This window comes from Anguilla anguilla, chromosome 9, assembly GCF_013347855.1.
Source record: "Anguilla anguilla isolate fAngAng1 chromosome 9, fAngAng1.pri, whole genome shotgun sequence".
NCBI lineage: Eukaryota > Metazoa > Chordata > Actinopteri > Anguilliformes > Anguillidae > Anguilla > Anguilla anguilla.
The window spans coordinates 22,705,678-22,726,443 of NC_049209.1; the positions used below are offsets into that span (position 1 = coordinate 22,705,678).

The 20,766-nt window shown below is 42.7% G+C and overlaps 2 protein-coding genes across 8 annotated transcripts in view; one reads left to right on the forward strand and one right to left on the reverse strand.

The window, feature by feature from the left end:
- Positions 1 to 4,370: 4,370 nt before the first annotated feature.
- On the reverse strand, positions 4,371 to 13,395 carry tmem218 (transmembrane protein 218). 4 transcript variants are annotated; one of them, XM_035434053.1, is made up of 4 exons: positions 13,374 to 13,395; positions 9,045 to 9,217; positions 8,036 to 8,138; positions 4,371 to 5,240 (listed from the first exon to the last, which is right to left on the reverse strand). In XM_035434053.1, the coding sequence occupies exons 2-4, from the start codon at positions 9,152 to 9,154 to the stop codon at positions 5,106 to 5,108; spliced, it is 348 nt and encodes a 115-aa protein (XP_035289944.1). In that variant the 5' UTR covers positions 9,155 to 9,217; positions 13,374 to 13,395; the 3' UTR covers positions 4,371 to 5,105. The 4 variants fall into 4 exon arrangements, with proteins under 4 accessions (XP_035289944.1, XP_035289942.1, XP_035289943.1 ...); XM_035434051.1 differs by lacking the exon at positions 13,374 to 13,395 and adding an exon at positions 10,516 to 10,669; XM_035434052.1 differs by lacking the exon at positions 13,374 to 13,395 and adding an exon at positions 10,048 to 10,069.
- The window catches only part of pknox2 (pbx/knotted 1 homeobox 2), a 68,842-nt gene continuing 58,801 nt past the window's right edge, over positions 10,726 to 20,766 (forward strand). For 2 of the 4 annotated variants that reach the window (XM_035434046.1, XM_035434049.1), the window contains exon 1: positions 11,438 to 11,556. The gene's annotated coding sequence lies outside the window, so the exon portion shown is untranslated. Of the gene's footprint in view, positions 10,769 to 11,437; positions 11,557 to 15,923; positions 16,158 to 20,766 lie in introns of those variants that run through there. The other 2 variants (XM_035434048.1, XM_035434047.1) reach the window with 2 other exon arrangements.

A 20,766-nucleotide genomic window follows, 5' to 3' on the forward strand; every position in this document is an offset into this window, starting at 1 on the left:
TAACACTAACTCCTAACTCTGTTGCACTAGGTAGAATTGTCTTCAATTCTAATTTGATCCCAGCTTGAATAAAACAGCAGCCATCCTTGACCCAATTAACCAATCAGTTATTATCATTGCGCCAATGATTCTCAACCAAATGATGGTTCTAGGACAGAAAACAAAGAGCACACAGTGGTAATATGCGGTAGGCATGCGGTATGCAACCTAACTTGAGACTGAAATACAGAAAAGTAAAAGGTGGAATGGTTTCAGGAGACGAAGAAAAAGTCAGCAGTGTCATGTGTAAGACAGACGATCTACAGAAAGGAAATGAACACCACAAGCCATTTCCGCAGGCCCAACAGGTGTCTCCCCCAGACAATGAGGAGCCGCCACAGCGCACGTTGACGAATCAGCTGGTTTCTGTCATACCATGAGCTGCCCTCATTCTCCACCACCCGCTCCCAGCCACCAGCACCAACGCAACACAATCCGCTTCATCCTCGGTGTGGCCTGTCCTTTGTGCCTGACGCCATACCCCCTGCCTGGGCGTGGACAATATTTGGACAGATACGTGAGTTTGGGAGGGGGGGGGGGGCCAAACTCACACAGATCTCCACGGGACCCCGATACGGAGGCATAGAGCCACGCTTCGGCCCGGGACGGGGGCGTCAGGTCGGAGCGGCGAGCGGGCTATTGGGGATCACCCTGACCTCTAAATTGGGCCTTAATCTTCCCCGCAGGAGGACATGCTCGGCGGTAATCCCCTCCTGTGAGAGGGCTAGGGGCCGAGGCGCCGCCCGGCTGGGATTGTGGGATTGCGTCCGCGGCCGCGCGGGAGGCTGACAGCACCCTCTGGCCCCACACAAAGGGAGTAATGGAGCGGGACCGGCCGCACTGAGAAAATCCACGCTCCTCTCCCTCAAATACATCAGCCATCGCCCTGGCAACACGCACACACCCCTTCAACGCAAAACCCCCCCCACCCCACCCCTTCAGCAGAACAGCGAGGCCTCTGCTGGACCGTTTTACGTTCAGCAGCAAAAATAATATTTCTTTCTGTGAGATGACTGGAGGTGAATTTGGCCAAAAGAAGCTGTGTTAAGCTAAGATTTTAAAAAAGGAAAAGGGACAGGTGCAGTCCTTGATATTTTTATGAATAACTGCATGACTGTCTGGCTCAAAATATACATGCAATTTTTTTAGATGCTAAAGAAACGACGGACTCATAGAAAGTCCTCCAAATGTCTGCTCTATTCCTGAATATTCCTCGTTGTAATTAGTCGCAAACTGGTGTAGGATGGAACCATGTACGGTTAAGATGCCGTGAATCTGCCACATGCAGACTAATGCAATCAGTATAGCAGTCACGGCAATCAGGAAGTGGCTTGGATAGTTGCAACTGAATCTTCTGCAGCTCATCACTGCAAGCGGAGAAGGAGAGTCAGTAGTGTAACGGGAGCGAGCGTTCGGGGATGACGGGTCTGTGGGCTGTGTGAAGGGCTCTCAGAGGTACTGTGGGTAGGGTGAGAGTTGGGAGAGCCATGGCACTGGCCATGTTGTCACTACCATGAAAAACAACTGGGAGAGGGAGTGGAAGATGGCGGTGGGGGGGGGGGGGGGGGGTTGAGCAGGCATTCTGCTTGAGTGGATCTTAATGCTGGATCTAGTTGGCTAAGGGGGGAGGTCCCCCCCATCTCCTCCCCTTAAATCCCCCTCCACCTCCCCACATCCTGGTCCATACACCCCCCCCCCCCCCCCCCCCCCACCATTTCTCTCGCTCTCTCAATCTCTCCCTTGGTCTCCCCATGTCTTTGTAAGTCCAGCTGGCCACCCTACAAAAGCCCCCGCTCAAGATTCCCAATGAGCCCCCAAAGCATAACACCACCCCCTTCCCGCACCCACACGCCCCCCTGGCCGCTTTGTTCTGTCGATTTTCCCACTCCCCGGAGAGGAGAGCGATTTTGGAAACCAGAATTAAGAAGGGGAGGGGTGGGGGGTGAGAGAAAGTGAGAAAACACTGTCTTTAACACGGGGCACAAAAAATACTGTTGCATCTGCCAGGACCGAGGACACCACGTCTTCACCCGCTGGTGTCGCCGAAGGCTCGGGACTGGCAGACGGCAGCCTGGGAACGGCGGGCTTGTTGTGCCACACGCTACTGTTGATCGCCGGCATCTGTTGTGTGATGGCATCTCCACTCCATACATTCAACAGGAAGGAAAAACCGACTTGTTACCGATCGCGCAGTTCAGCCTCATTAATGCATTTTTACACGATGATAAAGCACAATGATGATGTCCAGAACCCCAACAGTTCTTCTGAACCTTACCTGTTGAGGAAGACCTCTTCGTGGTTATTCCACAGAACGGTCATTCGAATCTCCCAGCCTTGAGAGCGGTTATAAGAGTTTGGTACTGAAGCACAAAGTCACATGACTGAGCACATGGACGCACAGCCTCCCTGCCCCGTTTCCCAGCCTCGGCGCAATCCGAAGTTGATCGCCATCTAAGAAGCCCTCTGTGCAGGGATGTGGGCCGGAACTAATAGGATTGGATTTGATTCATTAGTTTCTCTTTCTTCGTCCTGGTTGGAATTTCACCGCACGTCTTGCCAGGCTCCCCAATATTAATGGGGGGGTGGGCTCTGGGGTGGAGGCTGACGGGGGTGTGGGTGCATGTAATTGAGCTCCAATGCTTCCAAAGCCTTCACACTCAATGCAATGGCTTCGCCTCTCCTGGACAACCCGCCGACCCCTCACCCCACGCCGCCTATGTCCCACGGCATCATGGGACTGAGCGATAGACCAGACACCTCCCTGGTTTAACTCTCACGACACCTGAGGTAGAAATGGCTCGAGAATCCTGTACGTTCCCTCGAACCTTGACATCCAGATTCATCCGTTTCAAGCCGCTATGCAAAATAGCCGCTTATACTTTCCCACCGTAATGAATGCAAGGGCTAGCTGGAGGAAACTGGGTGTTGCAATGTGCTGTTTTCACTACAATCTCAGGCCTATTCTATTACAATAGAGCATTGCTTACCCACACTATTACTTCCAATTAAGTCTATGGCATGACCAACAAGGTATTCCCAATGTTACCTATAGTACATAATAATTCTGACACTAATTCTGTCTCACTGAGGATGACACATTCGGCCTAACCTGAATGAACTGTTTTGAGAAATGGTTGTCAAATATCAGCTTAATATATGAAGTCTTCAAATTTGACAGAGCAGGTTCTACTGGTGACTTAATAGAAAAAAAGCTCAATAAGTGCTATACATGGAAAAATATGAGACACGCTATGGTGCTTATTGAACATGCGGAATATGATGGTATCACCGGGAAGAAATAATGAAAGCGTATGAATTCGCAGATAAAACAGAGCTACATTAAACAAATGACAGCATAAAAAAGACTCATTTTGGTGAAAAGGAGGCAGATCTCCTACAAATGCGCAAACCCCTTTGCTTTTAATCAGCAATAGGAACAGACGCAGCTCACGGGTTTGTTATACAACAAAATACGAATTATGCTTCTTCAAGTTGCGTGCTACTGCCAACATTTACTCTTTGTAACTTTGTTGTATTGTGTGTGTGCGGGGGGGAGGCAGTCTTTCAGGGAAAGCGCCCTTCAATCTAAAATTAACATCTGAATGTGGACGAGTGCAGATGTAATTTAACGGGTTTAAATACTGGCAAATGTGACACAACACAGGATGCGCCTGGAGTTAATTAACGGTGCTCTCTATTTAGCCGTGTTGCCGAGATCGCATTCAATCGGCTCTTTTGGAACAACAATGCTACGCAGGGCGATACACCGAAAACACTTACGCTATCGCGCTGTTACGCTAGTTTTAAGAGCCTCGAAGCTTTCTGGGACGTGACAGGAACCAGACATTTACGGGCCGCTGAGGTAATCAAGCACAAAGCTCCGCAAAGCTCTCGCTGAACGGCAAATTGAAGCCATCAAAGGCCCTGCTGGAGCGAGTGCGTACCGTTATGCTGAGCTCTGCACTGGCAAATCATTCCCCGCATTGTTTCATCCCTCTGGAAACTGCGGGGAGGACGTTCGCAAGGACAATAAAGTAATCTCGCCTAATCAAATCTAACACTATGTTTTAAAAAAAAGGGTCAGCCATTTTTGTCCGACGGGAACCTGAAGACTGTTATTTGCCATTTCTTTGCTGAATGGATTCTAAAGTCCTGTCGATGCGGTATGCAGTTCCTGCCCTAAGACGGCACATTTAAAATGGAACTCACGAAGGGGGGAAACGGTCATGAGCTGATTATATAGCGAATGCAGGTATTTTTCAAAAGGTAGCACCCTTGTTTAAACAATAGAGATGTATTACCTCTGAATCTTTTCTTCAGAACCAAAAAAGAATGGAGAACACGCTGTTTATTGCTGTGATCTGACACTCAACAGTATAAAGAGAACCACAACTATAAAAATCAAGGTTTTTGTATTTACAGATTGTAGTCTATTCGACAACTAAAAAGTCAGTACTAAACATCAAAATACAATAAATTAACACTTCAAAGTAAAAAAAAAAAAACTGTTAAAAGTCAGTCAGAATGCCGAAGATCCACATATTATGTGGAATGCAAACAAGGACGTGGTGTAGAAAATGCGGATTCTGCTGTGCTCGCCATCTGAAATCCATTGAATTTTGCTGGCTCTGCAGGCACTCATGCTTGTGAAATGAGGACATTCTAAATGGTCTCGTTTCATTTCGCTGTGCCGCGAGGACGCCGTGTTTCAATGTCACCGTCACAGAGAAAGGTAAGGGAAGGACCCGTGACCGGGCTCTCAGTGTGGCTCGGCCTGTACGGCAGAGCCCACGGGCCCAGGCGCTGGTCCCTGGGACCCGTGGAAGCACGTCCCTGGTCCTGTAGAAGCAGGTCCCTGGTGCTAGTCCCTGGTCCTGTAGAAGCAGGTCCCTGGTCCTGGTCCCTGGTCCAGTAGAAGCAGGTCCCTAGTGCTAGTCCCTGGTCCTGTAGAAGCAGGTCCCTGGTCCTGGTCCCTGGTCCTGTAGAAGCAGGTAACTGAGTCCCGGGTCCAATAGAGGCATGCCCCTGGTGCTGGTTCCTGGACCTACAGAGGCAGGTCCCTGGCTCTAGTGCTGCCTCAGAGGCTTGGCGTAGACAGGCTCCAGGAAGTGCATGGGTAAGAGCATGAAGAATGCCACCAGGAAGACCAGGCTAGCCACCGACAGGAGCACGTAGCGACCAACGAAGAAGCCGTCCACGATCTGCGACATCACAAAGACAGACGTTCAGCACCGGGAAAAATAATCACATGAATGCACGAGGCTACCCCCCCCCCCCCCCCCCCAACTTAGGACTGCTGGAACATCTCTTTCCAAATCACAAAAGTTTCACTTAGTTACAGGAGCAGATAGGAACAGATGAGGAAGCCACAACCAAACAAAGCCAAACAACATCTGAGACACCACAAAAATTGCTGTTTTGTACAAAAATCATTCCATGATGTAAACAGACAAAAACTATTACTGGTAACAGGAAACGTGTCATTACCTTCCATTTCATTACATCCATACTGGATTGAAAAAAATATATATCATATTTATGTATCAGAATGGGTGGATACTTTTTCCCAATGAAAGAAAATATATACAGAAGTGATATAAAACCTGTTACATGTTTCCTCCACAAGGTGTCAGCAGAGCTCCTCTAAAATTATAACTTTGAAGGTGAGCGTATGAGACCTCTGCTTCTGACACGGTCTGCATTCCCCGTGGTTCTCAGCATTTATAATCTAAATCTGAAGTGGCAAGGCCAGAAGAACCTAGGGCTGTTCTCCAAATAATTATCAGGACTTCACCTGACAATTATCGTTTAACATGGTGCCTAATTGGAGCTTGAAATTAATTTTTTGGTGAGGAAGGTCGGTGGGTACTTGAAAATGAGCTCCAGGAAGAAATTTAGTTGGACCTGCAAAGTGCTGTGCGAGTAAGCAGTTCTTAAAATTCAGATTTTAAAAATGCATGGCACGGCCAACCGAGCATCTCTGCAGAGTTTAATATTCTCAGGAAACCGTCTGTGGTGCTTCTAAAAGCAATTCCAAATGCCTGACACATTTAAATCCAAAGTATTTTATGGAGCACTATCTTTGATTTGGCTTCCCAAGTGTTGTCACACATACAGACTAACACTCTGGATTCACATTAACTTAAGTAATGGAGCAAAAAAGGACTGATACACCCTTTGGAACATATTTGCCAACATTGTGCGGGTGAATCAGCAGCCAAGCTCACAGGCATTTCTGGACTCGTGGTAAGTGACAAATGTTCAGCATTCAAGGCAGGCTGTTATTTTATAATGCATACATATCCACACCGCTATATAAGGCACAGTTTAATTTACTCCAGAATCCTCCTCCCTACCTCCCACAAGAAATCCATCCGTTTAAAACATTTTCCCGCTAGTAGCAGCCAGTAGTGGGCACCACATTCCTATAGCACTACAGTTCAAAATGGGAAGGAGGGGAGGGGGGCGGGTGGCTGAGGTGCGCGGTATTGTGTATTGCTAAAAGGATTCAGTCAGTGAAGGTTAACGTGGACAGTTGTTTATTCTGTCCACCCCGTTAGAGAGAGCGCTACCGCGGCGGCGGGTCAGAATGCTAACCGCAAACGGTCTCCCCGAAGACCTGATCCCGCACGAGAGAGTCGACCCCAACAAGAACGCGAAAACAAAACAAAAAAAAAGAAAAGAAAACCCAGCGCCGACTGAAGACGGGGCGCAGCGGGGAGGAGGGGGGGGGGGGGGGGGACGTCTCCAGCGGATGCAGTGTTCTCTCATTTAACGCATCTCACTTTTTAATTAGCCAATTAGCCAGCCAGCCAAGCACAGAGCCGGGGCCATGTTTTATTAATGCGGCATTGAACGCTCTGTTCGGGGGCTCTGTCTGAGGCCGGCCTAATTGGCACTGTGATATTTTTCTTTTGTTTAACAGTGAGAGGTTAGCCGCTGCCCCCCCCCCCCGCCAGCGCGGGGCCGTTAAGGGACGAGCCCCGTCCGTGCAAGCCAATCGGATGTCAGCGCATTCCTTTCCACGTCTAAAATTTCAGTACACCTCTCAGCGTTTGCCAAGGCTAGTGTTACCATGGTAATGAATGTGACATCTTCACAACCAATTGCCAAATCCTTTTCAGGCCAGAATATGGAATAATGGCTTTACTGACAATATTTTCAACTGGTCCAGCAATTTCTGTGCAGTGTTACATAACGGATCACTTATAGGTCAGGAACGAATAATAATAGTAAACAATCAGCATAAAGGCTAAATGCAGACTGAGCACTTGGAAAATGTTCTTGTTTCTTGTCTAACTGATCTAAAAAAAAATTCAACAAATCAGAACTCTCAGTAAAATGTCAGAATATTATATATTGTAAACTGAACAAAAAACAGCATGTGGATAAATATGAACTAATAAATCTTGTGAAGCATCTGCCGGCATATACGAATGTTCCCTGAATGTTCCCTGAATGTTCCCTGAATGTTCCCTTGCTGCGGACATTTTTCACTCGGAGTGTGAGCGAGCCGGGAGCCGCGCGGATGTTGTTTTCTCTGGAATGGCAGGCCTGGTCGATCTGGCCGGCTGTGTTTGGCGCAGACCTGAGGAAATCTGCTGCGGAGGGGAGATAAAGCAGACCTGGCCTTTTTAACAGGCGCCCTGCCGCACGCTTCCAGGGGGGGGGGGAACCGTGCCCTCTGTAAAACCCACCAGAAACCTCCTGCAACGACCCACAGAGGTCCGAAAGAGCTCTTAAATTTGCAACGTGTTGCTTTTCGATTCCCTGATATTCGAAGGGGGAGGAGGGCTGGACCAAAACTATCGAAACAGCTGAAATCCTTTCAGCATGTGGAACAAGACTGAGGCAGCCTGAGACAGCAGAACTGCCGGCTCGCTGCTCACGTTCGCCCGGAGCGCTGAGAGAGCGCGTGCAGGAGAGCGGCTTGCGCTAGCGGCCGTCGCCTCGGCGCGGTGCGCCGCACGGGCGAGGGCGCCGGTACCGTACTGACCTCCGTCTCCCCGATCGGAGAGGGAGTCTCCGAGCTGCGGGGGAAGAACACCAGGACCAGTGTGACGGTGAGCGCCAGGAAAAACACCGGGATTATGGAAAGCCTGGCAGAGGGACGTTCCCACAAAAAGGGGGGGGGGGGGGGGTGGAGGGGAGAGAAAAAATTAAAGCAAGCCAAAACACCAACTGCACATTTTAATATATATTTCTAATGCTACGTATCACTCACGGGTTGAATAAATCTATGTATGACAGAATCACTAACATTACGACCTCCACATAGCCAATCATATTGATGAACATAACTTCTTCCACAACAAAACAACCAGTGCCCACAAATTATTGGTACCCCCGATAAAGAAGAGTGGTAAAAGCTGTTAAAAAATTAACAACACAGGCAGGTAATAAAATACATTGTGAACTTAAGGTTTTGCACAATTATTTTATGGCGTGAAGTTGTCAGAATCTTGGCCTGAGATATCAAGGATGTTGTGCTTTCTTTGATTGTGATTTCTGTGTTTACGTAATAAAGTTTATAGAACAACACATGCTAAATCAAAAAAGAAAGTCAAATATTCATATTTACATGTTTCAAAACAAATAAATTACTGTACTAAATAATTCACATTATCACTGTTGCCCTTATTATTTTGAACATCTTAAAAGGGTTAAAACAATACAAGCATATTAGCATATTATGAAACCATTCTATATGCTTGAAGCCCCCATAACAGTCCTTTTATATTGGACTTACCAACTTAATGCAAATGAGCATCTTCAATTGTAAAACCTGTCTGCACAAATTTCCAGCTACGGTAAAGCAGCATAACTGTTCTGGAGCAATATCACCAAGCATGTGTGAGATGCTGCACTTTAAAAACCAAATGGTGCATACTGACAATCACTTATGAAGCTGACTGAAGAGAGAAGTACTGTCATGTAATGAAAGAAAAGCATTAGTTCTTCGAGGTCGTATAAGGCACATACGGAACTTCTTTATCACAACTTACTTTGTTGCTCCTGAAGCTCTTGAAAGAATAATGCCAAACACCAGAGCCACGATCCAGATGAGGATGATGAGAAAGACCCCGGTACCGACGCCCAGTACCATCACCGCCATTCTTTCTCAGAAGGGCAGAATACTGAATAAGTTGTTACTCCATGGTTATGAAGTGACAGCACCCTGTAATTCAATTAAGAGTATTATCAGATAACTAGCAGATTCGAAAGACTGTTTCAGTCATAGATCTGTTCCTTATCCAGCTGGTGCTGACCCAGAAATCGTGCTAGGAGCATAGCTTTGCTTTTGACCATTCTAAAGAAATACTACAACTGTTTTACGCATCAAATGGGGTCTAACAATGTATTTAGACTAAGTAATATTTTAAAAGAAAATTCATTACGCAATAAACTAAATCATTTTTGTTCTTGCATCTTTGATTTTTTTCTAAATTTCTACTTATTTCTATCTGCATAATTTCTGGGTTCGCAATACGCAACGAAGTGAATGAATTACCCTTTGCAGACAGACTAATACATATTGCCCCTGCTTGGAATAAAACAACCCCGACGTGTCGACGACCCGGCTAATCTGCGGGCTAACAATAAATTACTTAATTGGCCCGCACTCCGTTAAAAATGAGAGTAATGCATTTTAAAGCATTGTCACTCAATAAAAGTGTCAATTATCCTAAAGATTCGATTACTTACTAATGCTGCCTTTCCTCCGTAATTATCAAGGAAATACAACAAATAAAACATTTCTGCGCAGTCCATTTCCAGAGTAGGCTATATGTAACTATATATGAAGGGTTAAGTTAGCTCACAAACTCGCAGAAACAGGAATGAGGGTATGTAAGGCCACATACAATTTTAGATCAAAAGTGTTCAATTAAAAACGCTAAGGTACTTTTGGTTTGTGGTTTTACGGTTATCTAGATAATGTTGGCTAAACAATGTCCAAAATGTTAGTTAATTTATAGGATTACATATAGATAGCTAGCTAAGACTTGCCTGCTTACGGTCTATGCTTATTCGGACCGTGATGCAGTACACTTGCCTGCGACCGGACGCACCGATTTTAATACAGCAAAACACTAGTTCACTTGGGTAAATTGGTATAAACTAGCCAGCTAGTTATACATGGCAGATTATCTGTCTATAAAATAGGTTTAACAGATCGAATTTAGACATTGATTTTCGACCAGACGATGGAAACTGTGTGGAAACACAACACAAACAGTTCTCTCGTTATGTTAGGTAGCTCCTCTGTACCAAAGATAACTTAAAATGGCTATTTCCATAGCTAGCCAACATTAAACTATAGCTATATCTAGCTAGCCATTTGTTACAGTGTAGTGCTTACTTGCACGACAGATATTTGGGACAAGCACATTTTTGCGCTTTGTTGGAAATACTGGTATTTTCATAAAATATTTTCGCTGTTCAACAAGGTAACCTAAGCAAATTTTACTTATTTACCTCTTCTCCCGTGGTCTATGGCTTCCTTGGTTACCAGCGCTTAACAAATCACGGGACTGTCGTTCCGTTACAAACATACTCCACTGCCATAGGTTAAACTTTAGGAGCAAATAGCCATTAACAGCAATCGTTGCTAAATTACCGAGGCTGCTGGGAACTGTAGTGCAGGGGTCTCTATCCCAAAAAATGACACCGATTTCCACATGTAGCTGTTCAGTGTGTGTTCTGGTTAAATATCATGGTCATCTCTAAGGTCTGTACAATTGAAAATCGCTTTCTCCCCAAATTATATTCCATACAAATCATTATGGCTGTTTCCCCGTATTCACGACATTCCACAAATTAGCTTAACTTAGAAAACGTTTACCTTTTGACGATAGCATTATTATGGCTAGTTTGCTAACAAACACTCTATGGTTGTGTTTCATTGGGATACGCGTACAGAAAGATTAAAAATGCCCACAACTAGGCATTTCTCTGTCTTTTCATTTTTTTTTTTCATTGCCGCAACATGTATCAAGAGAATTCCGCGCTTGAAATGTATCTTTCAAATTCCTCAGACGGAACAATCGCTGTCCGTTCATTGATCTTCTGGGTATCAATTTATTGCCTGGCCATCCTGATTCCACGTTTTATATTTAGGCTACTGCTTTTAATGTAGCCAGATTTTTTATTCGGCGAGTATTATGTGCATGGTTTTAATGCTATGAACACGAACCTGTGCGTATTTGCAACAACGATTTTCCACAAAATATGGGTTTGTTTGAAGTCAGATAACACAGAAAGCTCTGTTCGAGTCAGTTACAAATTATGTCGACAGGGGGCCAGCCGGCACCGTGGATAGGTTGCTGGAGAAGCTGAAGGCACGGGGTGTGTGGTTATTCTGGGGGGGACCGCGGGAGGTGGTGGTGGTGGGGTAGGGGGGTGAGGAGGTAGAGGGGGTGGTGGGAGGTGTCTTGGATGGCAGACGTCACTCGTTGTGCAGGGGAGTATAGGCTGTGTTGTCAGCCCAGTGTCAGTCTGATGAAGATTGGCATTCAGGTAGGCTGTCATTCATTTTCAATGTCAGTGCAGAGACTAGCCTTACACTACGGCATCTTTTTTTCTTCGCTCTCATTACAAAAGGCAGGACATTATTCATACAGACAGGGCTAGGGTAGAGAGAGAGAGAGAGTGAGTGAGAGAGAGAGAGAGGGAGAGAGACAGAGAGAGAGAAGGAGGAGGGAAATAGATGGTAGAGAGAGAGTGTGCGATAGAGGGAGGGAGGAGGAGAGGAAAGAGGGATCACATTTTGAAGAGAGAGCTACATTTTGTAGCCTACCGAAATGGGAAAGGGAATCGGAGGATGCGGTATTTGGATTAAGAAAATGTAGCCTAATGGTAATTTTAGCCATCAGGAAATTCGCAGACTCGGCAAAGTCTTCACACTGTCTGTACTCAATCAGAAAGACTTGGGAAGAAAGCAATAGACCAGTGTTTTTTTTAGGTTTTATTAGCCAACATTACAGGCTGTTCTTGAAAGTAACCCGTTGACTGCAATGTGCCAGTGCTGTGGAGAGGCGTTTATTTATTTATTTATTTATTTATTTATTTATTTATTTATTTAAAGGCCTAATTTGAAGTACCGATTATAGCCTATTTAAGACAATCGCACATTTACATATTTAGTCAGGAATGAAAAACATTTACTTTCTTTCAGGTCTACGTCATTGCAGTATTATGTAGTTCATTTAAGCTGTTACCACCATAAAACCGAAACATGAAGGTTCATAACCATAATTTAAGCTACGTCAGTTCCTTCAAGTTTAGCTCATTTGCCTTTCAGTAAACTGTCGGACGGAGTGGACGGTGGGGCTAGATTATATTTTCCTCAACACACAACCATACTGTAGCAGCTGGGCTAGTATTGCAAAATGTATTAATCGACAAATTTTGTGTCGTTAAATCCTTTGCTTTTTATGCCAGAAAATAATGTGCAGAGTCGTATGTTGTTTAAGTTAATGACAAAAACCGTGACTAAAAATAGAAACCGTTCATTTTTTCTTTTTTTAAAGTTTTGTTTATCATTCAGTTGAAGATGTTGGATCATTGACATTTGATGATAACTTTATAAAATATGATTATCAGTCGCCAGTAATTAGCCAATAAGTTGGTCGTTCGTTAAAAATTAGGCTAGGTTTAAAACTCTATGCGAAGCCCCCGTAACAACACCTCAGATTCTCAACATCTCTAGTTTTCCACTGGCACCTAAACTGTGGTGGTGAATCTTTATTCAAAGTCGCCTAGGCTACGGTTAGGAAAAAGAAAGAATGAAAGAAAAAAACTAGATTACAATTCTTTACCGTGCATCCAGAAATATTTAGGAAATTATTGCCAGAGAGCGTCCCTACTCTGTTGTTACTGTAGTTTTAAATCACAACAAAACAAGTTGAAATGTTCCTTTAAATAGGTTAGGTGTTTGAGTCTTTAGACGACAACAAATCTTGTCAGTAGCCTAAGTGGCAGTTCAAATCTGTTATGGGTCTATCTTTAGCCCACCTGCATGTTATGCTATTGTAAGTAGGCACATTTGCACTAATGTTAATTGGGATATTCGTTTTAAAGTTGTCTGTAGCCAACTTAAATAAGTTATGGTGACTTCGGAGCCTATCACTATAGCCACAAATAACCTATGTCAAGTTCAATATCGTGAACTGTTTCGTAAACTTCTGTCTCAATACGATGTAGCCTGAACCACACACAGACACTCACAAGCAGACATATTTTTTCAACACTAGCCTAGTTGACAGATCCAATCTAAACATTTAGAAACACTAATTGCTAACCGGTTTTGACAGAATGTTATTCTTTTTAATTACCGTATCTTGTTATGGTGGTGAAATAAGACTTTTGCTGGACTCAGTCGCTAAAGCTGTCAGTAGCCTTAACGTTCCAGTGTTTGCTTTTCACGGCTGAGGGATATCCCGTGGACTCTCTCCAGTGCACACATTGCCACTCTTTGTGTGAAAGTATTTGCTTGCCCAATTCTATTTCGGTTTATGTGTTCCAAAAATAGAAAATTTCCTTACCTGACGGTTACAGATCTGGAGACATTTACGAGAAACAATATTTTAATACACCTGGAAACCTTTGAAATCTATAATGAAATATGTGGTGGACATTTCTCTTTAATGACTTTGCAATAAAATGTGCCTGCATTGCCTACACACGCACACACACACGCACGCACCCACGGACACACGCGCGTATTATCAGTAATATTGTTCACTTTTATTTCACTAACCTTGTCATATTCAATACACATAGTAGGCTATGTGGCTAAAACTCAAACCAACTTATCAAATTATTTCTATTTGTTCACAATTGTTGAAAATAATATGATACAAAATGTTTTCTGGTGATATGACCAAGTTTGGAGATTTGTAATTCATTAGATTGTCAGTCACACTGACATATGCTGTCATTATCCCTTTGTTTTAAATATTAAAAATAAATATTGTTGTCAGCTAAATGATGTATTTAAATATGGAGGATAGATACCAGTTTATTTATGGAGGACAGGCCGACTGTGCACTCAGCTTCATACATTTGGTTGTGTTCATTTAGCTTATTACCGTCTATGGTCTGAGTTAGAACGGTTTGCTTTCATATCCTTTTAAAGACCTAATGTCCACATAAACATCTGGAAGTTGCATTTCAGTGATTATAATTTATACTGTTCAAACATACATAACTATTTGTCAGAAAAATTTGCAGTGACATGCCAACTTCACAGATAGAACAACACTTTGTCTCATCTTAAATATCTCAGTCTTTTGCCTTGTATTTGAACCTTCAACACAGGAAATAAGGAAGTTCACTACTGTGATAAGAATGGTTACTCTGCAAGCCGTTTCGCTAAGTTGTCAGGTTCTGAAACTGTGAGCTCTGTGTCCCAGTTTGCAATCCTCAGATGCATTACATTTGCAGAAATGCTATCTCCTAATATTGTATCAGAGCAAATATTAAAAGGCCACAGCTTGAAAGAAAACAACACTTGATAAAAAAAAGTCTCGTTTTGTCATGTTATTCTCTCAGATTTATTTATTTTTAGTATCATACAAAATATTTTAGCCGCATGCTAGAACATAGCCTAGCCTACTTGTAGTCAGTTGGAAATCATTTAGATAGATTAAACAAACATTTAGAAATAAACTATATCGTATTGGTCTCTTGGGTGTTCCCTGTGAGGTAAAAATATTGTGCCTTTAAGTACACATATGCATCAATAAGATTTCTACCCAAAAAAGATTATCTAAATTAATATATAATGCATAGCAACCAGATTAAACTTTAAATATAACATGTAATGTAACTGGTGGTTAAGTTTGCATGTGGCATGCAGTTGCAATGCTCATGCAGCACATGGAAAATAAAAATTCACATGGGTATTCACATGGGTGGCAAAATATGTAGGCTATGTTGTTTTTGGTTATATTTGCAAGAAGTGTACCTCCTTTGAAAGAAAAGGGTACCGGACATAATCAAATATCATTGTGTACCTAAGAGGGAATATATTATATTTGTTATTTGAGGTGCTAAAATACACCGTAGCCTGATTATACCGTTTTTTGAGAGTGTGGTGACTAAATAAATGCCTATTGTTACCAGAAAGAAAACTAAAATAATGTATCAGTTTATGTGTGTTGCACTGAGCATTTTGTATAGAACACAAAAATGACAACTGGTAGACAAATATGCAGTAATACGGCAATGCACATACTCGAGAGCACACGTAGGTATATTAATGTTGTGATGATGAGCTGCTGTTAGCCTATGGTTGTTGTGGCAGATAGGGATAATGCCAATTTAAATGCAAGCCCCGCTGTGATCTTAATTGGTGATTTGTGTCATGGGACAACCAGCCCAGGGGCAGAAACACAAATACGACAGAGACCTTGTCTGCGTTTTCTCATTCCCCACTTTCTGGGCAAATTACTTTATGAGGTGCAATTTTGTGCTTCCTGCAGCTTTCCGTTTTCTTGTCTAATCACTAAGAAGACAACTCTGTCCTTCTCAGAATGAAGGAATTTCAGAATGAATAAATTGATTAGCGGTTGGCAAGCTCGCACCGTAGATCTATTTAAGCGCCGTCTTCTGTCCGCAAGAACGATGTGTCTGAAACAATACGTCCATTTTGTGACTAAAATATGAAACCTTGCAAACGCTTGCGCAGAAATGAATACACCATTCAGTTGTCAGATAGTAGAACTCTTAATCGACTTTGCCCATGGTTTGGCAATCCAAGACACCCTTGATCGTTACTTTTCCCTTTTCCTATGCTGCAGGGAAGGATCAAGTGGGAATTATTCATAAGGCCCGAGTCAGCAGGGTCCTCCCCGAGTGTTTCAAGGTCTTGTTACAGAAACAACACGCGGGCGTCGGAGGCGTCTTGGCCCGACCGTGCTGCAGCACTTGTTTTCTGCAGGGCCGGCGCAGGCCCTGCTTACTAAGCCTCGCTGATCCCGATGGCTCTCCGAGGGGCAGGGACTTGCTATTGCTCTTGGACTTCCCCGCGTTGAAACGGCCTCACATGGCAAACTCACTTTCGCCTATTCAGCAGCCTTGGCAGAGCTTTCGCGTCGCCACGAGGGAGCTATGAGGTAGAAATGAATTGCCTGATTTATACTTTGGCTGAGCGTTGGATGTGTTTAACGATCAGCCGCTTCGCGGTTCACGCTAGCAGCGAGTTGCGAAAAAAGAAACAAAAAACGCGTCTGGTAGGCAATGGTTTTTTGAGGTGGAAGAAACACATTTTGAAATCTAAAAATAAACGTTCAAAAGTAGGCGGCGCTTGAGCTTGACATGATCTCTGTAAAAATATCGTGTTATAGTCTATAGGCTACATAATATAAGAATGCTCTCCATTCAGAATTCTAACGGGAGTGTGTTGGACTTGGCATGTCAACATAATCTGGCTTGCACGTAGTCTACATTCAGGTTTGACTGTGATTTGTGCCCCACTTAACACAAACTATAGTCTAGTACTTAAATATAAATACATAAATAAATTAATGTTTCTGTAGGATCTTATTAACAGAAGCAAATGCTATAGCAATTCCGAAGGGGGGTTTCCTTTCAGTACACTTTTATTTAGCACAACGTTATGCCTTTATGCAGAAATACATTAGAAAAACGTCTGACGTTGATCTGTGTTGATTAGCCTGCTCGGTTATAATGGACTGCTTATTTTCAAGAAAATATTTTTATCTTTTTATAGTTCGTTTGACTCCCCGCGTGGCAGAGTTAGGTATTAATAAGAAATCACATTTTATTAAAATAAGGCTTAAAGTTTTATATAGCTTCGTAGGCCATTGAACAGTTTTTATGCTCAGTTAATTTTTCTGATGTGTATACCGTGCACCTGCTCTTAAAACGGCAACAGATGTCCTGTGTCTGTTGCATGATGAAGAATATAGGATATCTGCACCCATATGGAAATGTTTAATGGAATTAATGGAGACAATGTGGACATGATTACAGCTGATGCACTGGAGGCCTTTGCTGCAGATGGGCATTAAAAGTGGTCATTTTCAGAGACATTTATGGCGAGCAAATGGAAAAGGTTAATGTGCTCAAGCCATTTTCCAGAGTAAAAGACGGTGGTTTGCAGGAAGTCTAGATGGGATCAGATGCAGACACAAAGGAGATTTTCGGAAAGCAGTTATCACAGTTCAGTGGTTCTGGCCAAGCCTGTTTAGGTGTGATGCAACAGATACCGTGTCTTCAGTTACATAATGGCACCGGTTTATAGGTCTAAGAGCGTACTTTTCCACACACAAATTCTTTCATATGAAAACTGCACATTTTGCTGTTTGGCTGTGTACCTATGTGTTGCAATATACCTCACCAAAGATTTTCTTGTATAAATAACAGCTTTATATGCTTGTATGAAACAACATGTCCTTGACAAAAACATCCAAATGATTCTTATTATTAGTCCTAGATGTAGTAGTACTACTAGTAATAATATGAATAAATCTAAAATTAACATTGTCGAGGGAAATAATTACTTGTGCATAGGGATCAAAAGCAAAATCAAATTAGCAACATTTGATTATTAATGCTGCATCTAAAGACTTAGAATAAGGCGGCAAAACCTTCCTGCGTCTTTGTTCTTATCTCTTGTGGAATGCTGATAATCCTCACAAATTAATACAGCTTCATGGAGAGGAATCAGAAGCCTACCTCTAAATCCTGAATTTATTATATTCCAGATCCTTGGTAATATCGAAACAGGGTGAGGTTAAAAAATATTTGGTTTTGAACTCAACAGGAGATCAAAGAAAATTTCCACCCTGCACTGTCTGCATATTTGTGCGCCCACTGAAAAGAAATAAATGCCTAAATAGACATCAGAACCCTCCAATCTCCGGCCCGCTTGTGAGAGTCCTTGAGACTGGATTAAAACCGGGAGTTGTTGATGGTTACGCTGCTGTCGACTTGTTCTGAGATGTGAAGGGTGGTTACCGTTCTGCCTGTACGTATCGAACTGGCCTCGTTTTTCTATAACAAATCTGCATCTAGTGTGCTTTGTCTGTTGCTTCACAGCAATATTCTTAGTGTTCAACTCTTAACAGTGTTATATCAACTCTGACGGTGTTTACATGAGTCCAATGGCAACAAAACATTTTGCACTCTGTCACTGAATTTATATGGAAAATTTAGCAATTTTGCCTTTAAGAAAGAGCTTTGTTTTTCTATCTCTTACAAGCATGTTTCTTACATTACATTATTTACTGGTCTTTATTTTACATTAGTTTGAGTGACCAGAGACCCCATGACATGGTGGCCAAAAAAGTATGCTTCCTCATATTTTGATATTTTGTGTTAAAACTAAAAGTTGAAGGAAACGTGCATTGCAGGTTACAGTAGACTGAATAGAGGCCTGTCACACAATGCAGATCACTTACAGAGGTATACAAAATACTGTTACCGTCTGTGGAATTCTGTAGTTTCTCCCAGTTCCTTTTTCTGTACACTTGATTGGAACACGATTTAGCATAGCCGCTGTTTAATATAACTTATTTATTGATTGGCTTAAGTTAAAGGAGTCAAAATGGAGCATACAGCGATGGCGTTATTATAAGAAAATGACATTGAAAGAAAGCGCTAGGTCCTTGGTGTGAGAGATAGCTTTCATGGAAGCTGCCTTTTTCCCCGCTCCACTTCCTGTCCTTTTCCCAGTGTATTGTGTTACTGGACATCACTGATGCAGAACATAATATTTTTACTCCAGGTCCTCCTGGGCTTTGTGACATACATTGTGTTATATTTGGGTATCCTGTCTTACAATGCTGTTTCTTCCCCTTCATCGCTGTATGAAAGCCTGCCCAAGACCTTACTGAACACTGTCCTTCAACAGCAGTTTACAATGGAATCAGTGCACGAACTGACTAAATGGTAGTAATATACTGCACATTGGGAATTGTTTTAGTTGTAGTGAAGCACGCAAATGTTGCTTACTAGCCACAAACGACTCCTTTATGTCTTGTCATTTCCAGATTGTAAGGACATTATGTTTTGGCATGAACATGAATAGGGACCGTTTTTTATTGTCAATGTAGTTATTCTTCCCCCTATGTCCTTAGATTTAGTCTTCCAGATTTTATAAAGGGGAACCTCTTTTTAGCCACCCTTTACTAGGCATCAAGGCATAACAAGCCCCAGGTATAGGCTGTGAAGCTTGTGGGATTCCCTGTCTATCACATGTAATTGATAGCCTGCTGTCAGCTCAGAAATGTATGGATATATGTCATGTCTGGCAAATGCTCTGCCAGTAAACTCAAGCCAGGCTTTGCGGGGATATGATTTTTGCTTACTTATTATTAGGAATCCCTACATAATTTTGCTCTCATCTGTATTTATGACCTGCCAGTGCGAAGTCTTTTTTCTAATTAAGTTCAAACTTTGAAGTGGTCTCCAGTGGGCTAACCTTGAATGAGGTATTTAGTTATATAACATCACACAAGTGTTGACTCTTTAGACTTTAAGAGGCCAGTAGTTTCCCTCAGATTTTTACCTTGAAACTCCCCCCCCCCCACACACACACAAACAAAAAATAAATAAAAATCCTGAGAACATAGTATATTGACAGCACACAGCATATTCAAATGTAATACTGAATACAGAACAGGACCTTTATTTTAGCATGGGTGGGATCAGGGTAAATAGTGGCATTTACAAAACTTGCCTGATTTGACCTACTCAGTGACACCCCTTTCACATAAAAACATTTTCCCCCTGGTCCCCTTTCTCACCAGAGACGGATGCTGCTTAAATGCCAGCTAATTGCCCTGGTGGTACCATTCACATTACATCAGGCCATTCTGCCTTTTACCCCCTATTGCCCTTTGTGTATACTTGTTTTCAGACAGATTGCCTGTTATGCTAACACGAACCTCCATCAAAAGTAGATTTGAAAACTCCGACTTATTATAGATAGGTGGCTTGCTCCAGTGGAATGAAAGGGATTGATTAATTCTCTAACCTAATTTCCCACATCAAGGTGCAAATGAAATTCTGCTTCGGTGCATCTTGTTGACCCAATATTCAAGCAATCTGCGGCAATGCACTGCACCTTTTAATACATTGTTTATATGCCGCTAATGTTATGTGACAGTTTTCATACCGGGTATTATTATTATAAGCTTACTACCACTGTGAGGGTTAAAAGAACATTTATGATGCTTCACTGTACGGTGTGTTACAGAAAGGTAGGCGGTTCTATGAAGCGGTGGTGGGAGGCAGTTCTACTTTTAGCCCGTCAAGTGATTATCAGTACTTTTCTGTGAGTCAAGTCAATATTAGTTGATTATGTAAGGTGATCAACTAGACAGCTTCTTTATAAGACCAAGTTTGAGGAAATTAATAATAATTTCACAGAATAGCATAAAAGGCATTATTCCCTGTGTTACTCTTGCCACCTGTTCTTCTAAATTGTGGTGTTCTGTTGCATGGATGAATTTAAGCAAATTGAGCTTTGAAAACTTTACTAATTTGATTTGATCTTTTTTATTTTAATTATTGTGTTCTGCACACAAAATTATACTTAATGTCAACCTGTAGTGCAGCACAAGTGCCTATTATGGTATGGCAAGAAGCCCAAAATGCGCCTTTGTGAAGCTTTGGAAAATCTGGAAGGTTCAACTGCACCTTAGGAATGAATTGAATTGATCCCTCAGTCTACACATTTCCTGTAGGACTGGACCC

Excerpts from the sequence above, each read along its gene's own strand:
- tmem218 (XM_035434053.1), bottom strand. The coding sequence starts at position 9,154 with ATGGCGGTGATGGTACTGGGCGTCGGTACCGGGGTCTTTCTCATCATC. Across the intron at positions 8,139-9,044 it reads AGAGCTTCAGGAGCAACAAA|GCTTTCCATAATCCCGGTGT; the intron begins GTAAGTTGTGAT and ends TCCCTCTGCCAG. Across the intron at positions 5,241-8,035 it reads CTCCGATCGGGGAGACGGAG|ATCGTGGACGGCTTCTTCGT; the intron begins GTCAGTACGGTA and ends GTGATGTCGCAG.